Below are 23,784 nucleotides of genomic sequence, written 5' to 3' on the forward strand. Positions count from 1 at the left end.
TGACTGCCGCCAGGTGGCGCTGCGGCGCGGCCCCGCGTTGCGGAGCTCGGCCCTGCCGGCGGTGCTGCGTGCGCTGCGCGGTCCAGGCGTACCGCAGGCGCGCTGCGTTGGGGCCAAAGCCTGCAGGCTTACGGACTTTAGCCCAGCTTGCCGAACCAACAGTTGTAATTACGGTGGTAGAGCTTGCATAATCGAGGTCTACAGCAGAGAATCTTCCTGCCTAGCTGCCCTGTGTGGAGGGGAGCGCGACGGCCACGCTGGGTTAGCCTGGGTCCACGGGAGAGGGGCGATTCTCCTAGTGGCACCGGCAGGGGCTGCCAGGCCCCCCCGCCCCATCTCCCGCTCAAGGCGTTCCCCCTGGGGCCACGCTGGGGAGGCCGCAGGCGGGTGCCCCACCGGTGCTTCTGTCTCACTTTCCGCAGTATGACTACAGCTTCAGGACGGAGCAGAGCGCAGCAGCCCGCCTGCCGCCCAGCCCCACGCGCTGCCCGCCGGTCCCACCATCCTGAGGGCCACCGGCGCCGGAGCAGCCGTGTGCACGTACTACTGAGCGGGACGCAGTGCCTGGCCTCCACCAGCCCCCGCTGCTCCGGCCTCACCCCGCCCCGCACCACCTCCCGTACGCCCTGCTCCACGCGTCAGACCTCGCGGTCCTTCGGCAGCTGCTGCAGATGCATCTCCATGTGAGTATGTTGCTCGGAGACTGACTGGCAGCCTCCCAGTTGCTCCTGTTCCCCTATCCCCTGCTGTAGGACGGTCACAAAACAGCCAACTGTAGCGAAGCGCTGTGAACAGCCAGCTGTGAGCTCGCAGACGATCAGGAATGCTCAGCAGCGAGCCCTGAGAAAGAAAAAGACTCAGCCGTCAGCAGTGGGCCCCAGACCGCACACCCAGGCCCGGCCCACACGTGCCACCCCTCCTGTGGTGCTTGGTGGTGGCACTGCCGAGATCTGAGCCGCACGGCAGCTCCACCACAGCCACGATCAGCCCAGGCTGAGATCTTCTTTTTTGCCATGGGCACATGGGGCCAGGGCCTCTCGCTCAGGCCCGCTTTAGGCCTCTCCCCAGTAGCTGGCAAACGGAGGTCCCGGAGAGCGCAGGCAGCACTGGGGTTCCTCTGCTTTGCACAGGGACTTTGAGTGACAGACATCCTGGCTGCCCTGGGCTGGAGGCCGACTGTGAGCCGGCCAGCCCCTGCACGCCATGGTGTGCCATGCCCTGCTGACAGGTGGATGCTGCTGCCCGCCTGTGGCATGGAGCAGGTCTCTCATTTTTGCCTCATAGCTGCTAAAACAAGAGGTGTGCCCATTCCCTTCGGCACTCTAGAGGGAAGCACTGAACTCTGGTGTAGCGCAGGATGAGAGCTGATGTGTTAAGCCCTCAGCCTCCTTGTGAGCTCGCTCCAGAGTCGAATGCATGTCTTGGAAAAGTCTGTTGCTGTAATAAGTTATTGAGAAATGCCTATCTGACTGTGCTGCTTTTTCGAGTTTCTGCTGTAGAACAAAGCTACATCATGGCAGCAAAATGGCAATTTTAAAGTAAGTGTTAAACTGTACAACTTTTTGTATTGTAAAATAATGATTACCTAACCCTGTTGAAATGCAATTGCCATAGTAACAAATAACAGTATTGCCGCTCTCTGTCTGGGTCACGTGTATGCCCTGACCTGCTTTGCACTGCTTTTGATTGATCTTGTATTTTCTAGTTGGACGGAATGGTGACTAACGGTAGGTTTTGTACTGTCAGCTTGTATTTTTTATTTGTACATATGTAAAGTATTTCTTGTCCAAAGACTCATTTCTGGTTTTAAGGCACCATATCGTATTGCTGGGATAATGAGCACAAAATACCTTAACATTCAGGATAGACTGATTCCAGGTCTTTGCTTCAACTTCTTCAAGTCAGGTGATCATTTTCTAAAACTGCCTCTGTAAAGCAAGGCTGTGTGATTTGAAAGCATAGGCAGATTCAGTTGCAGATGTGTCATAATTTGGTGGAAAGAATTAAAGCTATTTCATTTGCATCAGCTCTGGAGGTTTCAGTGACCCCCTGGAAGTGCTCATTTACTTGAAGGTTGCAACACCATTTGTAGTTCTTATTTATCCTGCAGGAAAGCAAAGCCAGACCTCACTGCCAAGCTTCACAAAGGCTAGATTGATGATGCCGACATCGACAAATGAACACACCATGGCAGCCTGGTCATTTGGCTCAGGTTCACTTGAAGTTCAAATCCACTCTGTGCTGTAGTAGTATGCCCATATCATCCATCTTTTGTCGTTCTGTGTTTCTGCTTGTAATTTGTCCTGTAGTTTTCTGTGGCATCCGTTCATAGCTTCTCCTGTAGTTCAGTGGATGCTGCAGGTAGGTGGAAGCTGGCTGCAGCGGTGCGTTCCTCATTGCTCTGGAACAGCAGAGCTGCAGATAGCCAGCGTTCCCCATGTCCCCCCAGACAGTGCCAAGCTTGAGGGTCAGCTTTTGCTACCAGGAGATGCGGGCATGTCTGGAGGAGCACCTCGCCCCGCCACCTCTCCACGTGCCGAGGGCAGCACTGACTGCAGCAGCGAGCAGCGGCTTTGGGCAGCGCCAGGCTCTGATCCAGGGGAGCTCTCCCTGGGGATATCTCGAGGAAACGGACACGCAGCATTGAGTCCCTTCCCATGAGATGTAGCTTAGAGCAGATAAAGCTTGTACTTTTGTATAGCTTAGCCTTCTTCAAGTAGTAAGTTCAGCTTTCTCCTCAGTGACCTACAAGAAACACTGGATGGCTCAAAATGCTGATGGGACAGGCAGCTGGCACAAGCATCTAAGAAATCTTCAGGATATATTTGTATAGTTGGTTCTCCTTCTCTCTTCTCTTACACTAGCCTGGCAAATCTACTTCAGGGATGCATCTGCAAATAAATTTGGAAGGTGAAGTTGGTCTTTACAGTGTTTCTGCACTGTGGCACTGCCAAGATAGCTGTTCCTGAAAGTATGAAAAGTGCATCTGCAGTTCTCTCTGTATGAGATCAGTAGGGATGTTCTGAGCGCTGAAGGCCAGCTGTGCTCTCAGCTACGCTAACCAAAGTCTAACAAAGTGTTGGCATTTCCAAAGGGAGAGAGCTCAGAGTCTCTGCTTGGAAGCACGGTGACACACAGCACAGCTTGGCTGGTTTTATGTGTCATTTTCTCGATCCACTGATTTTAGGAAGCTTTCTTGCTGCACCTCTGCATTCCAGACCATGGATGCCAGATCAGTATTTCTGCAGGCAGTTTTTGTACTGTTCTGTAACTTTTGTACTCTCAGTAGCTCATTGCAAGGCTGGTCCTTGCATCTTTGCAGCGATGTGCTGGAGCCCACACAAGCATCTCTGCATCTTCCTGCCTTCCTGTCTAACATGCAATGTGCTAGCATTGCTTAAGGAGTCAGCGTTCAGGCAGCCTGATGCTGATGTTGTCTGGCTGTGGAGAAGCCTTCTGAAGCATATAGGGAGGGGATGTGTCAGCAGGCAGCAACAGAAGTAGATTTGCAGAGCTTTGTCAGATGTGTTTGGCTACCTTGTCTCTCTATAGAACAAGACTAGATACCAGCTAGTATAATGTTGTGGCTAATGGAGAAACTAGTTTGCCGAATTATCCACCAGATTTGTATCTCTGCAAGAAATGGAAAAGCAGCAGAGGTTTACTTACTGTACAGTGTACTTTCTGATGTGAATTAGTAGTGGCATGCTGCCTCCTGGATTTTCCTCAGCAAAGAGCATACTGAGGTGACTCATGGACTTTCCAGGACAGACAGTGATGTCCGATGTGTTAATTATGGAAAGGCAAGTTATTAGTGCAGAAAGTAATGTAGAGTGTGAACTTTGTGATGAAATTCAAGTGTGGACAGACCTAGCAGATGTCTTCCTGTGGGAGTGTTTCATAGCTGTAGTTTTGTAGGAATAAGCTTTGTCAGACTTTTCTCCTTCGACTGTCACTGTGGTTATCCCAATGTTTGTAGGAGAGGATCCCCTGTGAGCCTCCTGTGTAGTAGGACATTGTTGGTAGTCTGAAACCTTGGGTTTGTTGGTGTGCTCACCTGGTGGCACCTGGCAGGGCTGCTGTGGCTCTCCTTGCCCCTTTCTCAAAAGAGCGGCACAAACAGCGGCATAAAATGGGGCCTGCGGCAAGAAAAAGATGAAGTCCCTGCCGTGCTCACCCCACAGCAAGGAGCTATGCTGGTGGAGCGAGGGCCTGGTGATGGAGCCCTAGCCCCGCTGCTCCTGTGCCCCACATGTACCTCACATGCAACCCGCCTGCACCCCACCGCTCCTGCTCCGGGCCCTCCTCCCACAGCGTGTCTGCATCGAGCATTGACTCAGCCTCAGCCTTGGCCATTGGCGATCCCGGCACCAGGGCAGCCGCGCGGGGTCGGTGTTGGCTGTTCTGAGCCATAAAGCCGGCGTGCTGCAGGTAAGGAGGGTGCTCCCTGCTGAAGGAGAGGCTCGGTGAGGTGCTCGCGTCGTTCAGTCCAGGGAACCCAAGCAGTCTGGATATTTTGGTCAGTTATTGTGAAATTGTTTCCAAACAGCAACAGTTTTAAATGCCATCATACAAATGGAGGAGAGAAACCTTTTATGCAGTTGGAAAGTGTTGTTTTGAGATGCTATGCATTTTGTTGGGTTATTGAAAACAAATTTACTGTGCATTAATCTAATGAATGTTACTACCTTTTATATTTATTTTAGATGACTCTCCTGTATTTTACAAAGGGAAGTTTCATTGTGTGATAACAGTCTGTACTCTTAATATAATTTGTTAAATAAAATCTGTTTTAATTGGTTTATTCTCTGCTTTGTGTTTGTGTTAAATTCGGAGCTTAAGAAGCTTACAGTGCCACAGCTCCTGCTCACGGGAGCAGAAGCACTCGGCCCTGGGAGCATTCCGCTCGTTTTGGCTCTGCACCATCACTGCGTTGGCCTCTTCAGATCCCAAACCTGGAGGTTTTGAAAGTAGTTAGACTGCGTCAGGAGGAATGAAACATGAGTCAGTGTTATTCTGAACTCCGCTGCAGTGCAGCGGTTTTAACTGTAGCGCCAGGAACTATTTTTATTTCTTGGTAAGATTACAAGTTAGTTTGATACAGGTAATGTTTTCTTACAGTTGACTTTGACTTCAGTACGGCATTTGGCTTGATACCATGATGAATGCTTGTTCAGGAATTGGAACAGTACATGGTTAACATACTAAGTGAATAAGGAGCTGGGTTTGTGGCCAGGTGGATGTTTCCAGTGGCATCCCGCAGTGGTGAGTTTTCTCACCTTCCCATCCCGTGATTTTGAGGAAGTTGAAGAAATAGAAGATCATTACTCATAAATGTCCTTGGTTTGGAACGTCTCAGAAAGGAACAAGGTATTGCAGGCTTTAATACAAGAGACTCACAAAGGAGCTTTTCTCTCTGTCCCAGCTGCACAGGTCACCATTTACTTCTGCTTGGTGCTAACAGGGACTTTCTGAGCAGTTTTGGTGGGACGCAAGGGCTGAGATCAGAGACACCCTTTCCTGCGCTCTCATGCTACCTGGGAGGGCTCAGGACACTGCAAGAAATGTGACGTGAGTTCAGGCACAGGACATGAACCAGAGCAGAGGAGTTACCAGCAGTCAGACCAGGAGCTGCGAGCCCTCCCACGAGCTGGCGAGCAGCGGCAGCTGCCTGCAGAGCTGAGTGCTCCTGGCTGCCTGAGGCTGGTGCTGCAGAGGTGGCGGCATGAACCCCATGAAGGTAGTTTGCTTTTGTTTGTGTGCATTTCTATCCTTGTAAACCAATCCAAAACGTCTGCTAAATTCTATGCTGCAAAGTCAAAAAATCAGAAGTCAGAATATCTTGACTTCAGCATTTTCTGGAGGGGAAGGGACCACACATGACACATACACTGCCGCACAGGCAGTGTTCCAAGTGTGTGTGGCAGTGAGTTCAGTACAATAGGTGCAGGCAAAGTCAGTGGAACAACTCGTTTATCCTCTATGAAGTGCTCAGGCAGGGCCAGGAGCTGCTGGCATTGCAGCAGTGTGCAGCAGGTGACAGCAGCGTGCAGCTTGTGGGACTGCAGGGCACCTGGCAACCACAGCCACAGTCCCCATCCACAGTGACCCGGTAGCATGCAGGGCCCTGGGCCTCAAGGCAGGGGCTTCTCTTGGAGGCTCTCAGCAGTGGCTCCCGCAGTGCTGGGGCTCGGTGCTGGCGCGGTGATTCTGGTGGCTGTGCACGGGCCAGGATTCTGCAGGCTCAGAGCAGCCCTGCCAGGCTCAGGGCTCCATGGTCTCATTTTTTACAAATATTATAAACTGGGATTCTGCAGAAATAAACAGGATTTTATAATCAGCTCTGAAACACGGCTGTGTTTTAAGAGAGGCAGTTAAGGGTGGACGTGTGAGTTACAGGGAAGGTGCTGTGCTTTTATGACCCACGCTCTGCACTGTGTGGCCCTGCTTCGTGCTCTCTGTGTCGAGTGCTGCTGGCGAGCGATTTAACAGCAGCAGGGGAATGTGACTGGGACGGCCTCAGCTCCAGTGCCACTGACAGCACGATCTGCAAGGCAGAGCTGCCCCCGCAGCGGGGAGAAGGCTCAGTGCGAGGCAGGATGGGGACAGGATGATGCCCAGCACAGGGACGGTGCAGGCGGCAGCGCGGGCGGCACACAGCAGGGGCAGAGCTGCTCCGTTGGTTGGGCAGGGGGTCCTGGCCCCATGGGGTCCCAGCCCCAGTGGCCCCAGCAGTTCTCTCCCCTTTGCAGGTACCCTTGGGGGCAAAATGGGCTTTGCAAGGAGGAGAGGCTCATGTCACACCGTTAGAACTCAAGTTTGTTATTCATTCTGCTGTTATTTTTCTGAACTTGACCCAATGCTGGTATACACTATGACCTCTGGCATCTTCTCTCACCCCAGCCAATATCCCCGTCTCACATACTTGGAGTGCCCTTTGAATTAAAGGAGATTAATACCCAAGTTCCCGACATGCTCTTCAGGCACATGTTTTCATAACCTCCTAAAGTGAGTACCCCTGGTTCCACCAAAACCAGCTCAGCCTCACGCTGCGGGCGCTGGGAGCTACCACTTGTCCCCCAAGGTGAGCACCCCGCTGCGCCCAGCCACGGCCCTCGCTGGTGCCTGGGGACGCAGCAGGCACAGGCTGGCAGCAGCCGGGGCTGCGATGTCACAGACTGCTGGGCTTTGTGCTGCTGTGGCTTTTGTTGTTGTTGTTTGTTTTCTTTGCCTCTTCTCCCCCCTACAGCTTCAAGAATTAACTCGCCCTGGGAATTTCTCAAAATCCTTTCCTTTCTCCGAAGTGATGGATAAGCCATGTAACTGATTGCCGTGGCCTCGGAGAGGGTAAACATCTTCTGCAGCTTAAAATGAAACTTTCTCACTCCTTGGTTAATGAGTGTTGAAAGAAGCATAAATAGAAATAACACAGGATTTCCATGACTAACAGGATGACCACATCAGTGAATGTTGTTGGGGTTAAAAATGACTCAGCTTTTGCTTCCCCAGGGTATGATGTTTTATCCCGCGGCAGGAAGGGCTGCTAGCAGCACTTTGAAGGTCTGGCAGAGCCGACACGGCTTGGATCGTGAACTGGGAAGTGTTTGAATGCACAGGGAAAAAAAATGAAAATCCTGAACTCTGCTCCATGTGTGCAGATTTCACGAAGATAAAGGAGCCCACAGCTTTATCCAGCCCGTGCTGACTCTTTTCTTTTCAAAAGCCTTTTCAGATGTTTTCACTTTTCTGCTTGCTTTGTTGAAAGATGTAAAAATTTAAGACAACCACAAAGTAAACATTTCAAAACTTTCTATTCTGAAAATTCGCGACATTTTCAAAATCCCCTGAATTCCACTTCTGCACAACCAGGAATGAAGATGTTTGGCATTTCTTTGGTTGGCAGGCGGACCTGTGTTTATTGATAACCTTCCTTTTATTTTTCCAAGAAAACAGATTCGTTATTCAGTAGAAACACCAGATAAGTCCGTGTCTTGTCAAAATAAAGCAGGTTTTCCTTATTAGAGTGAAATAGTAATGAACTCATCTGCTTCCAATATTTATAAAGAGTAGAGAAGGCCATTAATTCTACTGCTTGTGAATAAAACCATCTGTGATTTCTTTCCATTTGATGTGTTTTGGTTTTAATATACATTTTTCACAAATAAGTGTAGGGATTTTTTTGTGAAAATGTCACATTCAGAATCTCATAAAGAAGGAACGCAAAGAGGGGGAAACGAAATGTTTTGTTAGCTAAGTAATTTCTCACCTTGCACAGAGAATAAAATTCATGCCAACTTTAACACATTAGGCGACAGAATTACATGTTCAGCTCTAATGCAATCCATGACATGTAACGAGGCAAATAGAGTATGTTTGGAAGTTTGTTTTCCTTTGGGAATCACACAGTACATTTAACCTAATCTGTCCTGACACTTGAATTATAACGTTATGAGCTTCTTCAGGGAAGCAAAACGGTAGATGCCTCTTTTTAAAGCAAAGCAGAAATTAATAAAACGGGCGATGCGTCAGGGAAAAAGCCCGGTCGCATCACGGCGCGCTTCTCTGAGGACGTGGGTTCTGGGCTTCTTCTTTTCCAGAGGTCTTGGAAGTCTCATGGCATGCTTCTACCAAAGGCGAAATTTGACCTCTAGAATTATGCTCGATTAAACTGAAACCCGTGAGAACGCCCCACGTGGGACCGCTTTGCAGTTTGACTTGTGAGTGTTGGATCTTAAATTGAAATGAGTATTCATCCAGCTGCTCTGCCCTGTTTTTTTACAGTCTTCCCACCAACCCGTACTGCAGAGGCCGCACTGTGTCACAGGACTCCAGAATCAGCCCCGCCACGCAGGGCAGCACCGTGCAGCAGACTTGGCCCTGCCAGCTGCCCCCCCCCACGTCTCCCTGTGGCTCTGCAGGGCGCTGCACGCGGCTGCTCGGCTGTGGGGAGCAGGCAGCAGCGCCAGGCACAGATGGTGCTGGGGTGAGTGCAGGGCGAAGCAGGGGAGCTGCGCTGGGGATGGCGCAGCGATCACAGGGTGCTTGTGGGCAGAGAGCGCTGTGAGTCCCCGTGTGTTACCTCTCCTGCAGCTGAAAAAAAGCTCGTCTTCTTGGTTGTTGTTTTTCTTTTTTTTGCAATCACCAATAAAATCTTACTTTGGATAACCTAAATAAGGCTTTTCTTGGAAGGTGAGGCCACAGGTCACCGCAGCGCCGGGTGCTCCTGTGCGGTGCTCTCGGCTGTGCCCAGCAGGGCACAGTGCTGCAGACCTGCATGGCTGATCCCACACGCACAGGGATGTCCGCACTGGCACAGAGAGAAGATGCTGCCCCGGCTGCCATGCGTCCCTCATGCTGCGCCTCTCACTGCTGCACCGCGCTGCTGCCCGCCCTGCGCTGCTCTGTGTTTCCTGCAGCTTTTGGTTCCTGGCTGTGGCAAAGACCAACCACAGGTAAGAGAAGGTGTGTTTGTCTCTTGGGAGAGTTATCATACCAATGTCCGGCAGCTGAGCCTGCCACTCTCCTTCGTGTAGCTGATGCTCTTATAGTTTAAATGAAGCTTTCAACTGCCTGGACTTCAACTTTACCAAAATTCAGTGTACTAAGGGAAGGTTCTTGATGTATTTGATTAGGTATCTTTGATTCTCGTTTGGATACAGGGACGTTGTTCTGCAGAATGCTTTTCTCATCTGCCAGAGCTGGAGCCACTGCTGGCAGTGGGTGCTTCCTCCTCCTGCCATGGCCCCGTCTGCGCAGGGCACAGCGCTGGGAGTGCCTCGTGACCCCTGCATCGCTGCGCTGGAGCCGGCGAGGGCTCTCTGCCACGTCTGACCCTGCACGGTGCCACTGCCCCTGAGCGGTGTGACACACCGGGGTGGCTCTTCTGAGGTTGTACTGGGGGGTGGGGACAGCACCCACAAGGGCGATGAAGCATGAAGGAAATGGAGGCGGGAGGCTGGGGCACCACGAGGTCACGTTGGGTCATTTTCCTGCCAGGGAAGTGCTCCCAGCAGGAGTGCCTGGAAAGGCATTGCTCAGACAGCAGCCGGGAGCCCGCGCTGCCCCATGGTGCCATCCTGTGGGAGCACTGTGGCTCACCTGGGTGGACAGACAGACAGACAGCCGCAATGCTCCCAGCAGGACCTGAGGAAGGGCAACTTAAGGGCTGTGCTCTGTCCACCTGAGCACTGAGAGCACCAGGACGTTTCTGTGACTGACTTGGAGCTGAATTGCACAAAGGTTTTATGCTTTTCCCACCACCGTGGGATGCTCTCCCACAGCCCCTGGCAGCTGCAGACAGGAGCCAGCTGATGGACTCAAAGATCTCAGTGCAAACAGTTTGCCTGTTCTACCTCTACATTCCACTTTCTGCCCCAATGCCTACTTGTATGAAACTTGTAGGGACTTAATTATCCTTGAGACTTCTGCTTCTCTATGAAATCTGGTTCAAATCAGTTTAAAAAAAGAGTTCAAAGTCGTTGGGCAGGCTGGGCAGACAGACAAGCACGCAGGGATCACAGGAGCCTTGTTTTTGTAGGAAACGAGATTAAAAAGATCCCACGGCAGCACGGAGCTCCGCCAGTGCACCCCCGGCAGCGCTGGGTGCAGGGCTCTGCTCGGCCGTGCACAGACTGGGAGCTGCTCCCGGCTGGACGTGGACTCGTAGCATCCCTGCTCTCCTCACAGTGCAAACCTGTAGCTAATTTCTTCTGAAAAGGGCCCTGAGGAAGTCAGCAGATGTTATTATCAAAGCATTGAGTATCAGCAGCTCCCGAGATATTGTCAGTTCGTTAATGAGCTGATCAAACTGTGGAAAACAAGGGGTTTCCCAACCTCCTATTAAGGAAAATAAGACCTCCAAGGTTAAAAGACTTCTTTTAAACTGCACCAGGTTTATAGGTTGCCAAACGCTCTTTAATCAGCTTGTTCTTAGAAGGCGCTCGCTGTCCAGGCATAGGAGTGGGCGTTATCCCAACCCGTCCCCAGAAGGAAATGCAGCAGCTCTGCTGGGAGCGTTCGCTGACATTTTTGCTTGCCAAGTGTCTTCTTAACCACTCCCTGCAGTTATTGCAAATATTTGGTGAATTCTCTGCGTATCCCTGCCAGCAGCTCTGCCTCCAGACTTCTGCTGATTTGTGAATTACTGTTTCGCTGTTTGAAAGTTAAGCTCATTTGCCTATCAACACATTTGTATTCTGTTTGCCAACCCCTGCATCTCAGAGGTTTCCCGGGGCTGCAGAAGACACAAGATGTGTGAGTGAGCAAGCAATGGCCCTGAACCGGAGTCTCCCTGTACCTCTTCTCTGCACTGTCTCACTCCCAAACCGTTCCTGTGCCTGGGCAAGCACCAGCTGCTGCTCAGACAGAACCAGTGAGAAACGGGAACCCACTCTGCTGGGTCTTTTGCTTCATGCCACATTATCTGGAAACCTCCTTGGGGTTTTTCAGCTGCAGGGATGTTTAGGGTTTAGACAGTGGTGCTAATGAGATTAGAGTAGCTTGAAGTATAGGAAAACCATTTGGTACTTCTGAAGTTCAACAGAAGATCACAACTTGCCTTAAAGGCGCGTTACCGCCTCTACCACACGAGTCAGGTCCAGGGCCTGGCCAGGACAAACCCTCATCTTAGGGAGTTCCATTATATCTGAAAAGTAATTAGGTAAACAACTACAGAGAAATGATCAGATGAAGAGAATACGGAGAAAGCTCATTTAAATCCTCTCCTTCTACTTGATGATTTTAAAGATGGAAAGGACTGTGCGTCTCTGTTGTGTTTCAGTTAGTTATGTCTCAGGGTATCTCCCGAGCTGCAGTTTCCATGGAACATTTCTGATGTTACTGATCATTTTAATCATAACCTGTGTCACTCAGTGAAACTTTATGGGCACCAATAGACAAAAAGCCTCAGCATCCAAGAAATACCGCTCCCATCCTGCCTGCATGGCCCCTGCCTTCCCCTGCGCTGCCCCAGGTGGGCTCCTCTGGGCTGCACAGAGCAGGACCCGGCCTGGATCATTTGTGATGGCTTCAAACGATAACGTATAATAAAGAAATAATAAACCTCAAAGAACAAGTGGGAAAACAACCCAAAGAGCCAAGCATGAGGCCTGCTCATGGTAGAGGGCACTGACACATGTGCCAGGAGTGCTGCTAGCAGCAGTGCCAGCACACACAAGGCCCATCAGGTGCACACTCTGAGGCCGGGTTCTTTAAGTGAAACCTAAAAAAAAAAAAAAAGCTGTCCTCTGGGTGGGAGGGTGGATAGTTCATTTGCCCTCATCTATTTCAGGTGTGGAGCCAATTAGTGGCCATTTGCAGGATGGCTGTGTTAGAGCTGCTGCTTTCTTCCAAACAGTGAGTATCAGTTCTATTTTTTCATCTTTAAAAGTAACTTTGTAATTAGCCTGGAATTCTTCAGGAAGAGGCAAAGGCCACACTGGTTTGGGTTAGATTGTTTTGTTAAATCTCAAAGAACCTGTTTTTCATTAAAGAACGTGTGTTGGCTTCTGGGGAAATGGCTGAAGACCTTTCCCCTTCCTGGTGTTCAGAGCATTGTGCATCATTGAATTTGATTTTCTTTTCCATTTAAGTATTTGAAACTTGGCTACACTTTAAGTCCTGTGAAGCCTGAACTGTGTTGAGGAGATGGACATTTGTTGTAGGCTGTAGGAGCCTTGGTTCTGTGGGTGCTTAGGAGTTGCCTGCCCAGCAGTTGAGCAGCCCAGGAGAGTTAAGTACGTGGGCACTGGGAGAAAGGCCGTTTTCCTGGGAAGTGCTGAAAAGTTTTGGTGGAGTAGAAACCTTGCTATGTGGATTGGTGAAAGTAGAGTGAGTTTTATTGCTTAATGTGTTCAATTGGCTGCCTTTTCCCATCTGTATGGTAGCTTGTGTTTGGTTTGTGCTTGCATTGTTTTTGAGTAGTGATGCTTCTGGGTGCCCATGGTCACATCTATGAACTCTTCTAGAAGCGAGCTTTCGCCTTCCTGAATCTCCATCGGTGCTAGAAGTGTTCCTGCTGTGTTTCACCTGGCTGAAGAAGTCAGGCTCTTTAAATATCAAGAGGCCAAATGAGCTGTGTGTGTTTGAATGTGCGTGCAGCGCAGCGTGGCTGTGTTGTATTGTGCAAAACAAGCCCAAGACAGTGGTTCTTCACGAGCTCTCATTGTGCCGCGGGGCTTCATACCAGGGGCTGTTATGGAAGAGGGAACCGAGGAACTCTCCAGGGCTGCCAGGAGCAGAACCGGGCTCAGAACTGATGTTCCTTCCCCACGGGCTCCGAGGAGAACTGGTGGATGTACTGCCCTGTGCTCGTGCTGTTCTTAGTGCATTGGCTCTTGGCTACGTCGGAGTCTTGGTTGGACAACTTGTGCTTTGACCTCTCTCTCTTAGTCTCTTTCGTGGTTTCCATTAGCAAGTCATGGGTTTTAGGTGGAATGTTTTCCTACAAAGTTTGTGTCATGAGAGAAGCAGGAACGTTGTCACTGCTGAGTACAGGAAAGCTCTCCTTGTGCTGGGGGTGACCCAGGGGCCGGTTGGGGCTGCTGCCAGCCTCCTGCTCCCCATGCTGCAGCTGGGCTCAGCCCTGTGTGCTGCAGGGCCGTGTCTGTGTGCTCTGCTGGTGCTGTGCTGCGGACTCCGAACACAAATCCATGGCAAGTTTTTGCCCCAAATAAATCTGAAAGGGATTAAAGTTCTTGCGTTCTGTGTCCCAGCCCCACACATCGTTACGGTTCCATGTAGTTGTTATGGCACTGAAAGCTTAGGAAACACAAAGGCGTTTCATGGAACTGAAAAGGGCACGAGGTGCAGGGAAATCTGCTCTCACAGAGCTACTTTGGGAGAGGGAATGCTGCAATTTGAAAATGTGTCTATACTGAGGTAGCTGTGTTGTGTTAGGATTTTTGGTTCTTTGGAGGTAGCTTTTTTTGGTTGTTGGGTTGGGGGTTGTTTGGGGGTTGTGTGTTTGTTGTTTTTTTTTTTTTTAGGGGCTTTTTTTTGGGTTCCTTTTTTTTTTTTTTTTTTTGTCTTATGATAACACCAAAAGGAAACCAGTGCAACTTCTGGCAAATTAGAAACAGGCTTGAGTATTGGACTTTACATTGATGGTACTCAGGTATTAATCCATTAAAGTAATCAAAAGAGCTTAAATAAGAATCTGAAGGCTGCAATATATATGTCAATGAACAAGCTGTAAAACTTCCTGAAAAGGTGATTTCAAAGCCATATTGCCCAAGCTTGGCAAATTGCATATTTAATTATTTTGTCAGTCCCTCTTTCTACTCTAATCTTTTGGTGAAATACCTTTAGACATGTGAAATCAGTTAAGATAATTAGGGTATGATGGAATTAGGTGTGACTTGATTTTTAAGAAAGATACCATCCTCTGCCTTGGTATAAAATGTGTGCAGACCCCAAAAGCTAGACTGTATTGTGATGTTTTCTTTTCTATAAAGATCAAAGGTCTCCAGCCCCTTTCAAGATGCTTGCAGAATTTGTTTCCTAATTATCTCACATTTACTTATTTGTGTGCTGGGACATCAGAGTTAACTCTTTGATTGTAAAGATGAGATGGGACCCTCGCCCAGATGACTGCAGGCCGGCTGAGGCCTCCCGTCTCCAAATTGTTTTTCAGATTACCCGGCTCCTCTAATTCTCACGTTCTGGCCCCGTTTTAAAACATGGCAGATGAGGTGTTGTGTTTGCTTTATTTTAATACCCAGTCCTCTACAGCAAAGACTTGTTTTTCCTCAGTAACAGTTTACACCTTCATTAATATCCTTTACGAGTTTACGTACTCTTCACAGGCGATAGTAAACTATTTAGGCTTTGATTTGTCTGCAAGTTGGAGCTGTTTTCGCCAAACCTTTATGATCTTTCCATGATGTGGTGCCTGAGTTTCTTCAGGAGAAATTTCTATAAAAGTTTTGAAATTAGAATTTTTTGGCTCACTTCATTGACTTTCTTTTCCCCCCATCTAGAGAGGAATAAAAGAGTGACGGGACGCACAGAAATGTGAAAACAGGCTGTAAGGTTTGCAGTTCCAGTTGTGGAGTTACAAAAATAAAGTTGATTAGAATAGCATGAAATCTATAAAATAAAGAGTAGAAGGTTTATAGGGGAAGTCTAATATGAAACATTTTTAAACAATGTGTTTTATTTACTTTTTATACATTTCCTTTCTCATATTCTTTTGAACTTTTTTGAATCTTCTCATATGTTTCCTAATTACATTTGCCACTCCGACTCCTGTCGGTGTATTTTGCCATTGTACTGACGGGGCTGATTTTGTTTTTGTTTTTTCTTTTGAAAAACAAAGATGCTGCGTCAGGCTTCTCTGGGGGAACGTTCCGGGGGAAAAAAGTGACGACAACATACGGCAGAACTCAGAGATGACAAAACCGGAGCGGCCCCGCGAGGTGCCGGTGCTCGGGGTAACAAGGGACCCGCCTGCTCCCAGCTCCCAGGCCGGCGAAGCCCGAGCCGGGCGCTCCCCCGCCTGCGCCGTGGTGGCCGCAGGGTTACGGCCTTCAGCTCCGCCCGCCCCGCGCAGCGTGTGCCCGGAGCACCGCGCCGTAGGAAGGCCCGGGGGACCCGGCGGAGCAGCCCTCACCCGGCGGCGGTGGCCGCGCTCTTCCACCCGCAGCGACGAAGCCGCCCGGCCCCGGAGCGGCGGTTTCTCCGGAGGCCCCGGGGAGCTGCTCCCACGTGGAGCAGGGGGTGGGCGATGCTCCGTGGGAGGGGTGGTCCCGCGGGGGTTTCTAAAGACATTCGGGGCGTTTATTGCCTGGCGCTGGGGGAGAGCCTTGGGCCTCGGTGTCGCTCTCCGAAGGAGTCCCTCGAGGAGCAGCTCCCGCCGCGTTCCTCGCTGCGGAGCCGGGCCCGCGCCGCTCGCCCCGGTTCTGGGTGTGAGCGCTGCCGCGCGTCCCTGCGTGCAGTGCGCGGGTCCCGCAGCGCCTCGTGTTCCAGCGCTGCGTTTCGCGGGGCTCTTTTTTCTTTGCAGAATTTCCCCAGTTCTCACCGTCTTCATCTTTGCTCTCCGTTTTTTTGTTCAGCTGGAACGCTTCTGTTCTCTGGTTGGTGTTTACTGGCGTGAGACTGTATTTCTCTTTGCCCTCTGCATTAGGAGCAGTCTTCTTATTTACTCAGGAAGTTCTTATCTTTGTTTGAACCCCAAGGAGCTGAGCCCTTTGGTGATATTTGCTTGCCGTTACCCTTGATTTTGATGGTGTCCCTGATGGGTTTTCACACGATGTCCCCAGTCCAGGAAGGTGTTAGTCAAATGTTGTGGGCGTAATTTTAATTTAAAAACAAAATCTAAAACTTCTCAGATGCTTACGTTTTTTTTCTGAGATCAGATACTTCAGTTGTTAGTAAATCTCTCAGATGATGCTGTAGACCGTCACCTGTACATCCTGGAGTGGTCAGAGCATTAAAGATATCAGTCTCATGTATGGTTTTGAAAACTCTGACCATATAAATCCAAAATGGAAAAGGTCTTTTAGAGATGGTCCAAGCAGAGGTTGAAAATCTCTCCTAAGCGCTTTGGGACAAGTTTTAAGCACAATGAGATTTGTTACGAGTCACGGGAGCTTTTGAAGGCGTTCTGGTGTTTTGCAGAGGGGTTGGTGCGTGGCTGCACCGCTGCCCTGTAACAAACTGCTGCTGGCCCGCGGGAAACGACGGCGTGGCAGTTTCAGACCAACGCGTTTGATCCCATCTTTAATCAAAGGCATTTCCAGTCCGAGCCACTGAGCTCTCTAGCACCGTTTATCCAACTGCTGTCCCTTTGCTGGGGAGCAGATGCTCTATTGATGAGCTTCTGTAAATTCTGAAGCAAACTTGAAATTGCTCGGAGATGCAAAATATGCATTATTGCTTCAAGTGGTGACGTAGAGCATCCATCCTTCAGTTCTCTGGGTTTTCCTTCAGATCGCTGTCCTGCAGGAGAGGGGGCAGCTCCCGGCCTGTGGGCACCGCAAGCGTCCGGGCAGAATGAGGAGAGCCAGGAATGAGAGAGCTGCAGCCTGAGTGCGCGGTGCTGCTGCTAGACTGGGGTTCTCTTGAAACCCCTTCCCTTTAATTACTGTGCTAATTAAAAAGCAGTTATTTTCAGTAAGCTTCTATAAAAACTGTAGACGCATCTTTGTTCAACTGTTTTTAAAAAATAATAAGCTCTCAAAATTGGAGCTCCTAGGGCAAAGCTGTCCTCATTGCGATACGCAAGGTATGTCACTACTGGTAAGAATTGTTAAACTTTCTTTACATTTAATTCTAAACAGGTTAATAAGATATATTAATTCCACAAAGAGTCTTACACAGATAATTTCCAAAGAAAGAAAAGGAGAAATTGCCATGCCTTATTTTCCGAATGTCTCGGTGTTTAGTTGATGGGAGCACGCGCCACGACCCCAACCACAGCAGCAGGAGATGCTCGAGCTCAAGTCCCTCGCACCTGGCTGTCTCAGCGCTGAAACGCGGCTCCGAGCCTTCACCTGTGGCGCTGGGCGGTGCCGGGCTCTGCAGGGAGGGCCACGGAGGAGCCGGGCACAGCGCTGCTCTGCGGACAGGTGCACAAACACTTCCCCCTTCTAGGTGCTACCTGCTCTTTACTGGACGTTTATTACAAGTCGATGCAATTTCACAAAGCACCTGCATGCAATAAAAACCTATTACATGTGTGAGGCCTTAAGGAAATTAACGGTTCCTCCCTAGGGATGCATATTTTGTTAAGATGTTTATTACAGATGAAGTGGTCCTGGGGTAAAACATTAACAAGTTGTAGAGTGATAAAAGGAATTTTATCATTTCTCAGTGACATAAATAGGAAGAAACCTTTAACTAAATCTATAAAATTCCTGATTCCTAATGAATTTGCTTTAACTATTTATGAACTGGATGGACCCGTCCGGGCTCGATTGCTTTCCTTCCTTCTCTCCCCCTTGTCCCCTGGTGCTGTCTGGGAACGGCTGTGAGCTCCGCTACCCAGAAAAGAAACTTCATCTCCATATCAGCTTAAAAATAATAATAATTCTCCCCTGTGAGTTTAAGGCAGAGCCATAGAACTCAGCTTATTCGTGTGATACTGATTTTCATCATTGAATATGACCTTAACATTCTTCTTGTTGTTGTAATGTCAACTCATACCACGTAAGTCACGTGTTATATTTCTAGATTCAGACCGGTAAATTTTTTCTAGTTACTATTTCAAATGCAAATTCTTTTTTAACACCATATTAACAGAGTTTGTCTGTATGCCATTATTAGAGATGAAAGCGGAGAACACTGGCTTTGGACTAAGAATGCTCAATCTAATTGAATTATATGAATGTAGTTAAATGTCTACTTCAGAAAGGCTATATTCACTTTCAAGATTAGTTACTCCAAGAGTTAATGGGCTATTTAAACAACATAGTCCAAGAGCCAAACACAGGTGGGCTGTGTTAATAACTTTATTTAAACCGTTTTTTCCCCTTTTGAGAGGCACAAGCCATCCATTAATGCATTCATTAGAGTTTATGGCATAGTTCTGCTTTTCTCCTAATGACACTATCCAGACTCAAACTTGCTCAGCTAATTTAGCCCAGCTGCCCTTTGCCTCTCAGCAACAGGTCTCTTGTTCTTTGGTCATACGTGCTGAAGTGTCATGGTGATTGGTTTTTGGTCATTGCTACTCTTTGCAATATTCTTTTGTGTATTCTCTGCATCAAAATTTACTTTTTCTTCCATGTATTTTTGCTGAAAAGTTTGTGTAAAGCAGCTGTTGGAGGGGGCATGGCAACGCAGAGCCATCTCCGCGCTTGCCACAGCACTTGCATTCCAATGTGATTGAACATAGCGCTTTATTACTTTGCTCTGACCAAACAAGCTCACGGGTTTTAATATCCAGTTCTGCCGAAGGTATTTGTAGCTGTTCCTTGCAACTGCAGCATCTAAGCTTTGCCTTGACTTTTCAGTTCTAAATCCAATCTAAAAATGCTTTTTACTGATGTCATTACAGCTGTAAAATATATAACTGGGGACAGAAGTGCCTGTTTCTCACAGTAGCTGCGGCGCAGGTAACCTGTATATGTTTAGCAACGAATTCCCCAGGTGCCAATGAACATCACAATGAATAAGAATGACCAATGTGTCACTCAGAAATTAGCAGACGGGAACTATGTGGGTGGATTAGAATCTGCACGTTCAGTTGCTGACATTAGCAGGGTTTTTGGAATACATTTTCAGTTTGGGGCTGGCGTGCCCGAAGTTCCAAGGACTTCTGTGTTAGCTGTGGGCTGCCAGTCTGAAACACCACTGCTGACTTGTACAAACTGGGGGAGCTGTCTTCACCGTTATGGGGTGAACTCGTGCAAGATGAGCATCTTGCTAATCCACTGCCTTAAGGTTCATCTGGCTGTGTCATTGCACCGTGACACAAGAGATTCAGTTCACATTTGAATTCATTTATTAAAATAAAAGCTGAAGTCTAGTGTGGAAAAGCAGATTGGAGAGAAGTGCCGGGTCTCCCAGGTGCTCTGCCCAGGGCCTGCCCGTCTCTGTCCATCCACTGCTGCACCAAAGCCCTCTCTGAGGCAGAGAAGCAATACCTGGATGCCATGCTTCTCCTGCCATGAATAAGCTGAAATGGCTGCGGGGTGGGGGGCCCCTTAGAGCAGGGAAGATGGCAATGAAGAGGATCAGGAGCCTCAAGCCTCTTGCTGGTGCTTCCATCCATGTCCACACAGTTCCAGGGAGCTTCATGTCCATGGCAGAGTCTTGCCTGCAGTGCAAAATGGAAATGGTTTATTAGAGAGCTGCTGCTGAGGCTGTGAGAGCAGCGAGTGGAGGAGAGGCATAGCCTGAATGTGCACAGGTCTCACAACCTGTAAACCTGCTGGGGTGGGAATCTTGCCCTTCAACACCAATGAACCAAACATTTCCATACATCTTCATTTTGGGTGGTGTCAATTTTGTCTTTGATTTACATGATTTTTACATTTTATTCTAGAAAACTATTTCGTTTTGCTGGTAACTCGCTCACAGTCCCTTTTCGTCCCCTGTCCTGGGGTTCCATCTGCATGGAGGAATGCCCACATGGGTGTCAAACACTTTGGGGAAAAGTTTTGGGTAAGGAGCAGAAGCTTTCTGGCCATGTGGTGGTTAGGAATGTGCATGGTGAATGCTGTGGGACGGAGCAGTGCAGCCATGCTCAGCCCATGCCTGAGCTCCCACTGCACAGCAGGAGCCAGGTAGCACCATGGCGCTGTGATGACCTCATAGAATGGATGCAGGGAATCCTATGAGAGCAGACTTGTCATCCATGAGTTCTTCTGCAACATGTTCTCTGTAATTTCCGCTAGGCAGAGGTTTGAAGGCATTTTCTCCTTTTTGGTACTTTGCTGTGAACTGCTTTATTACTCTGAGGAGCTGGTCTGGCACCGGGAGCAGACAGCCGTATTGCTGATGCTGCTCTGATGCAAGGCATCTGAAAGCAATTGCAGCACAAGTCAGGTTTTGTCACTCTGCCCAGTTAATGAGTTCCTCCTCCGTGTGCCAAGATCCCTGTTTCTAGCAGTGAGAGAGATGGTGTAATTGTGCTCACTTTGGGAAGCGCTGCGAGTTGTGCCAGCACAGGTGGTGCTCTCAGCTGGAGGATGGACCAGGCAAGAGGTGTGAGGTTGCCCAGTGGCACCGGTCCAGCCCTCCGTGACATCCCAAGCCATTGCTTCTAAGACTGCCTTTACGGTAGCAGTGCAAGCAATACTCATAAATCAGAAATTGCTTTATAATTAACACCTGGGACAGGCACTGAGCTCCTCCTGCAGCTGAGGGGCAAATGAACGCACTGTGCAAGCCTGCTGGGGCAGCGAGAGTGCATCTGCCCTGCAGCATGGAACTATGGCATGCCCCAGTGTCTGCAGAACGGTCTACAGCAGGTCAGAAACAGAAATCAGAAATAAATACCGTGGGAGGATTACTCGCTTTCCTCAGCTGCAAGGCAGCATAATCCAGTGCAGAGCAAAGGCAGTTGGTACCAGGTCTGTTTCTCGCTAAATTCTGTTTGTAAATGTTTGTGGTCCGTGAAAATGTTGTTTATTGTTGCCATTATGCCACTGTATTATTTATTGTATGTCCTGGTGCATTTGCTGGTGTTGTTGTGTGCGTGTTCTGGAAGTGAGCTGCTCAAGGCCGGGAGGAGGCGGCTGCAGCCCCTGCTGAGCGCGGTGCTGCTCAGAGCCCTCCCTCCCTGCGGAGCAGGGCAGCTGTGGGATGCAGGCAGCGATACCAGGCCTCACCCGCGATCTTTTCCTGTTCTTTGTAGCTCCTTCCTTTGACGCTAGGCAGGCTTTGTGTGGGCGAGTGAGTTCCCTATGCGTTCTGCAGAAATGTAACGATTAGTGAATGCTCTCAGCAGGTTTGGACGTGAAAACTGGCTCAGCAGAAAGGAGAGCGGATTGGACAGACATCTACGATGTATCTGGGTGAATTGGAGTAGGGTGGTGACATGGTGTGACCCCGACGCTTTCATCTGCAGTAGCAGCGAAAGAGTTAATACATTAGTTAAAATGATTTTTAGCATGAGCCTGAGCTGGGGCTGACAAACCATTATTCATAACTCTTCGGAAACCTGTAGCTTAATTCTTTTCTTTTTCTTTCATGATTTACAGAATATTACACCAACTGTAAGCACTTTGCAGTTGGGCTTTTATTGTACGCTCCGAAGTGAAGAATTATGGTTCAGGATTCACAACGAGTAAATGTGCTCTGGTGTTTATATCCTTTTCATCTTCTGCCCCATCCAGAGCTCGCCCCCTGCTTGCAGCAGGAACTCCTGCCAGGTACAGCAGCGGGCGGTGCTGCAGCAGCTTTGCCATTGCACTTGAGCGGTGGAATGCCACGCGTGGAGGAGGAGATGCTGCACTCCACGCAGAGCAGCTCGTCCTGTGCCCCCTGTGCATCCCCACCAGCCAGCGGGTGCATTGTGGGCATCTCAGCAGTGCTGGGATGAGGACCAGCACCGCAGTGTGTACAGCCCAGCACTGGAGCTGACTGGAGCTTGAGTCGAACGTCCTGCTCTCAGCAAGGCGTGGGTTGGCTGGAGGCTGAGGAGCTCCCAGCACTCTGCTGGTCGGCTCCAGGAACGAATCCCCCAAGGGCACTGCAGTCGCTGTTTCGAGGGCTGTTGTGGCGGACGTCGTTAGAGGTGGTCCGTTCTCCAGAAAGCACTCAGGTGCCTCTGGGGCAGCTCTCCTCAGCTCTGGAAGGACAACGGCAACAAGGGATAATTTTTCATTATGGACAAAAGAATTATGAGGTACAAACGAGTGCGCCCAAGAAGATTAATAAATTACTCAGGATTAGCGTCAGTGATGGGTAGCTCTGTGTGTGCCGCGCTGGCCTGGCAGGGCAGAGGGATCCTGCGCAGTGTTTGTCACAGATCAGAAACACTAACCCCTTGACAGATGCCACGTAGATCTTCATTTCCAAATTCGCCCATCTGAGAAACATCTGTGCGCTTAGGCTGGCAAATCTCAAGGAATGCTCTGCCAAGCAGCCGGCTTCCGCTTTTATAGCTCTGTAATCCTCGCTTGGGATTCCTCCTTTAAAAAGAATGGAAGTGTGCACAGCTCTCTGGGAAAGCTGCGTAGGTCCAGGAGAAGTCTGTGAAGAAAAGATTCATGGCATGATCAAAAAGCACCCAGGCTTTTACAGACAGGGCTCACCGGGTGCTTTGAACGGTTGTAAATAACATAAGGAGGAGGGAAGGAATTCAAGAGCCGAGCACGAGGGCTGCATGAGGCACCGCCGCAGCGTGCGCTGCTCCCGGCCTCAGGGCCGCACCCAGGGGTTTGCTGGTGCAGGGCACAGCGTGGGCAACGCGACTGTCACCGTGCCACAGGCCGGGCCTGGAGCAGTGCAGGGTCGGCTTGGGCACTGATGTGCAGGTGGTGTGGGATTGTCACTGGAAATCCCTCTGCAAAACGAGCTGCTTTCAGGAGTTTGCAGTGCTTTTGTCATCCCATGTGTATGGGAACAGTTGAGTCACAGCCTGAACCACTGATTGAGCACCTGGGGAAAAGACCTGGTCAGCCCTGGGAGCACAGGTGGAGGCAATTCACTGTGTGACTGGAAGGGCTGGAACCTGGCTCCCCTTAGACCTCATTGACAGGCTGACTGCCGCTAAGGAAGGATCTCTTTCTGGAGATCCCTCCTCGGTGGGAGGAATCTGCACAGTTTGCAGATTGCTGCCCTATTATTTCAGGGGTAAAAATACCTGCTTCTTTTGCTGGAAAGAAGCCTGAACTCCCAATCTCCCTCTACTTTCGTCATATAGTGTTCCAGGAGTCCAGAAGTTCTTCTTGGGACCTAACTCCAGTTACGCTGACAGCCCAGCAGCAGTCGCCCAATGGCTCAGAGACAGGTGTTGGCTTTTGAGCACTGGGAGCGAGCGCTGTTACCAGAGCCAGGCAGCAGCGTGGGGCAGGCCTGGGCTGGGAGCTGCGTCCTCAGGAGCTGCAGGGGCAGCGTCTGCGCAGAGGAACTGTGCACAGGGGAGCGGCCGTGGCCTGCTGTGTGCTGCTGAGCAGCTTTGCCATCATTTCCATGTCCCTGCTTTGCTTCCTCCCCTTGGCAGCCCGCGGGTGAATTCTCCCCATACTGCATCGTTCTGTGGCCTTTGGTGCGTGTGCGCCTCCACCTCCTCCGAAGTCACGGGTTCCTGTGCTGGTTATAAAACAGGGCTCAATTCCCCCAGGGATTTTGGATTTGGAGCAGTTCTGGGAAGAGAGGAGACTCTGGATTTCC

The 23,784-nt window shown here is 49.7% G+C and overlaps 1 protein-coding gene across 4 annotated transcripts in view; it reads left to right on the plus strand.

Annotated features, from left to right (window-relative positions):
• MVB12B (multivesicular body subunit 12B) overlaps window positions 1-4,804 on the plus strand; it is a 50,061-nt gene extending 45,257 nt beyond the window's left edge. For all 4 annotated transcript variants that reach the window (XM_021413690.1, XM_021413687.1, XM_021413688.1 and 1 more), the window contains one exon: window positions 423-4,804. In XM_021413690.1, coding sequence (XP_021269365.1) covers window positions 423-509 — 87 coding nt within the window. In that variant the 3' untranslated portion in view covers window positions 510-4,804. The remainder of the gene's footprint in view (window positions 1-422) is intronic.

The sequence above is a fragment of the Numida meleagris genome, chromosome 16, assembly GCF_002078875.1.
Source record: "Numida meleagris isolate 19003 breed g44 Domestic line chromosome 16, NumMel1.0, whole genome shotgun sequence".
NCBI classification, from domain to species: Eukaryota; Metazoa; Chordata; class Aves; order Galliformes; family Numididae; genus Numida; species Numida meleagris.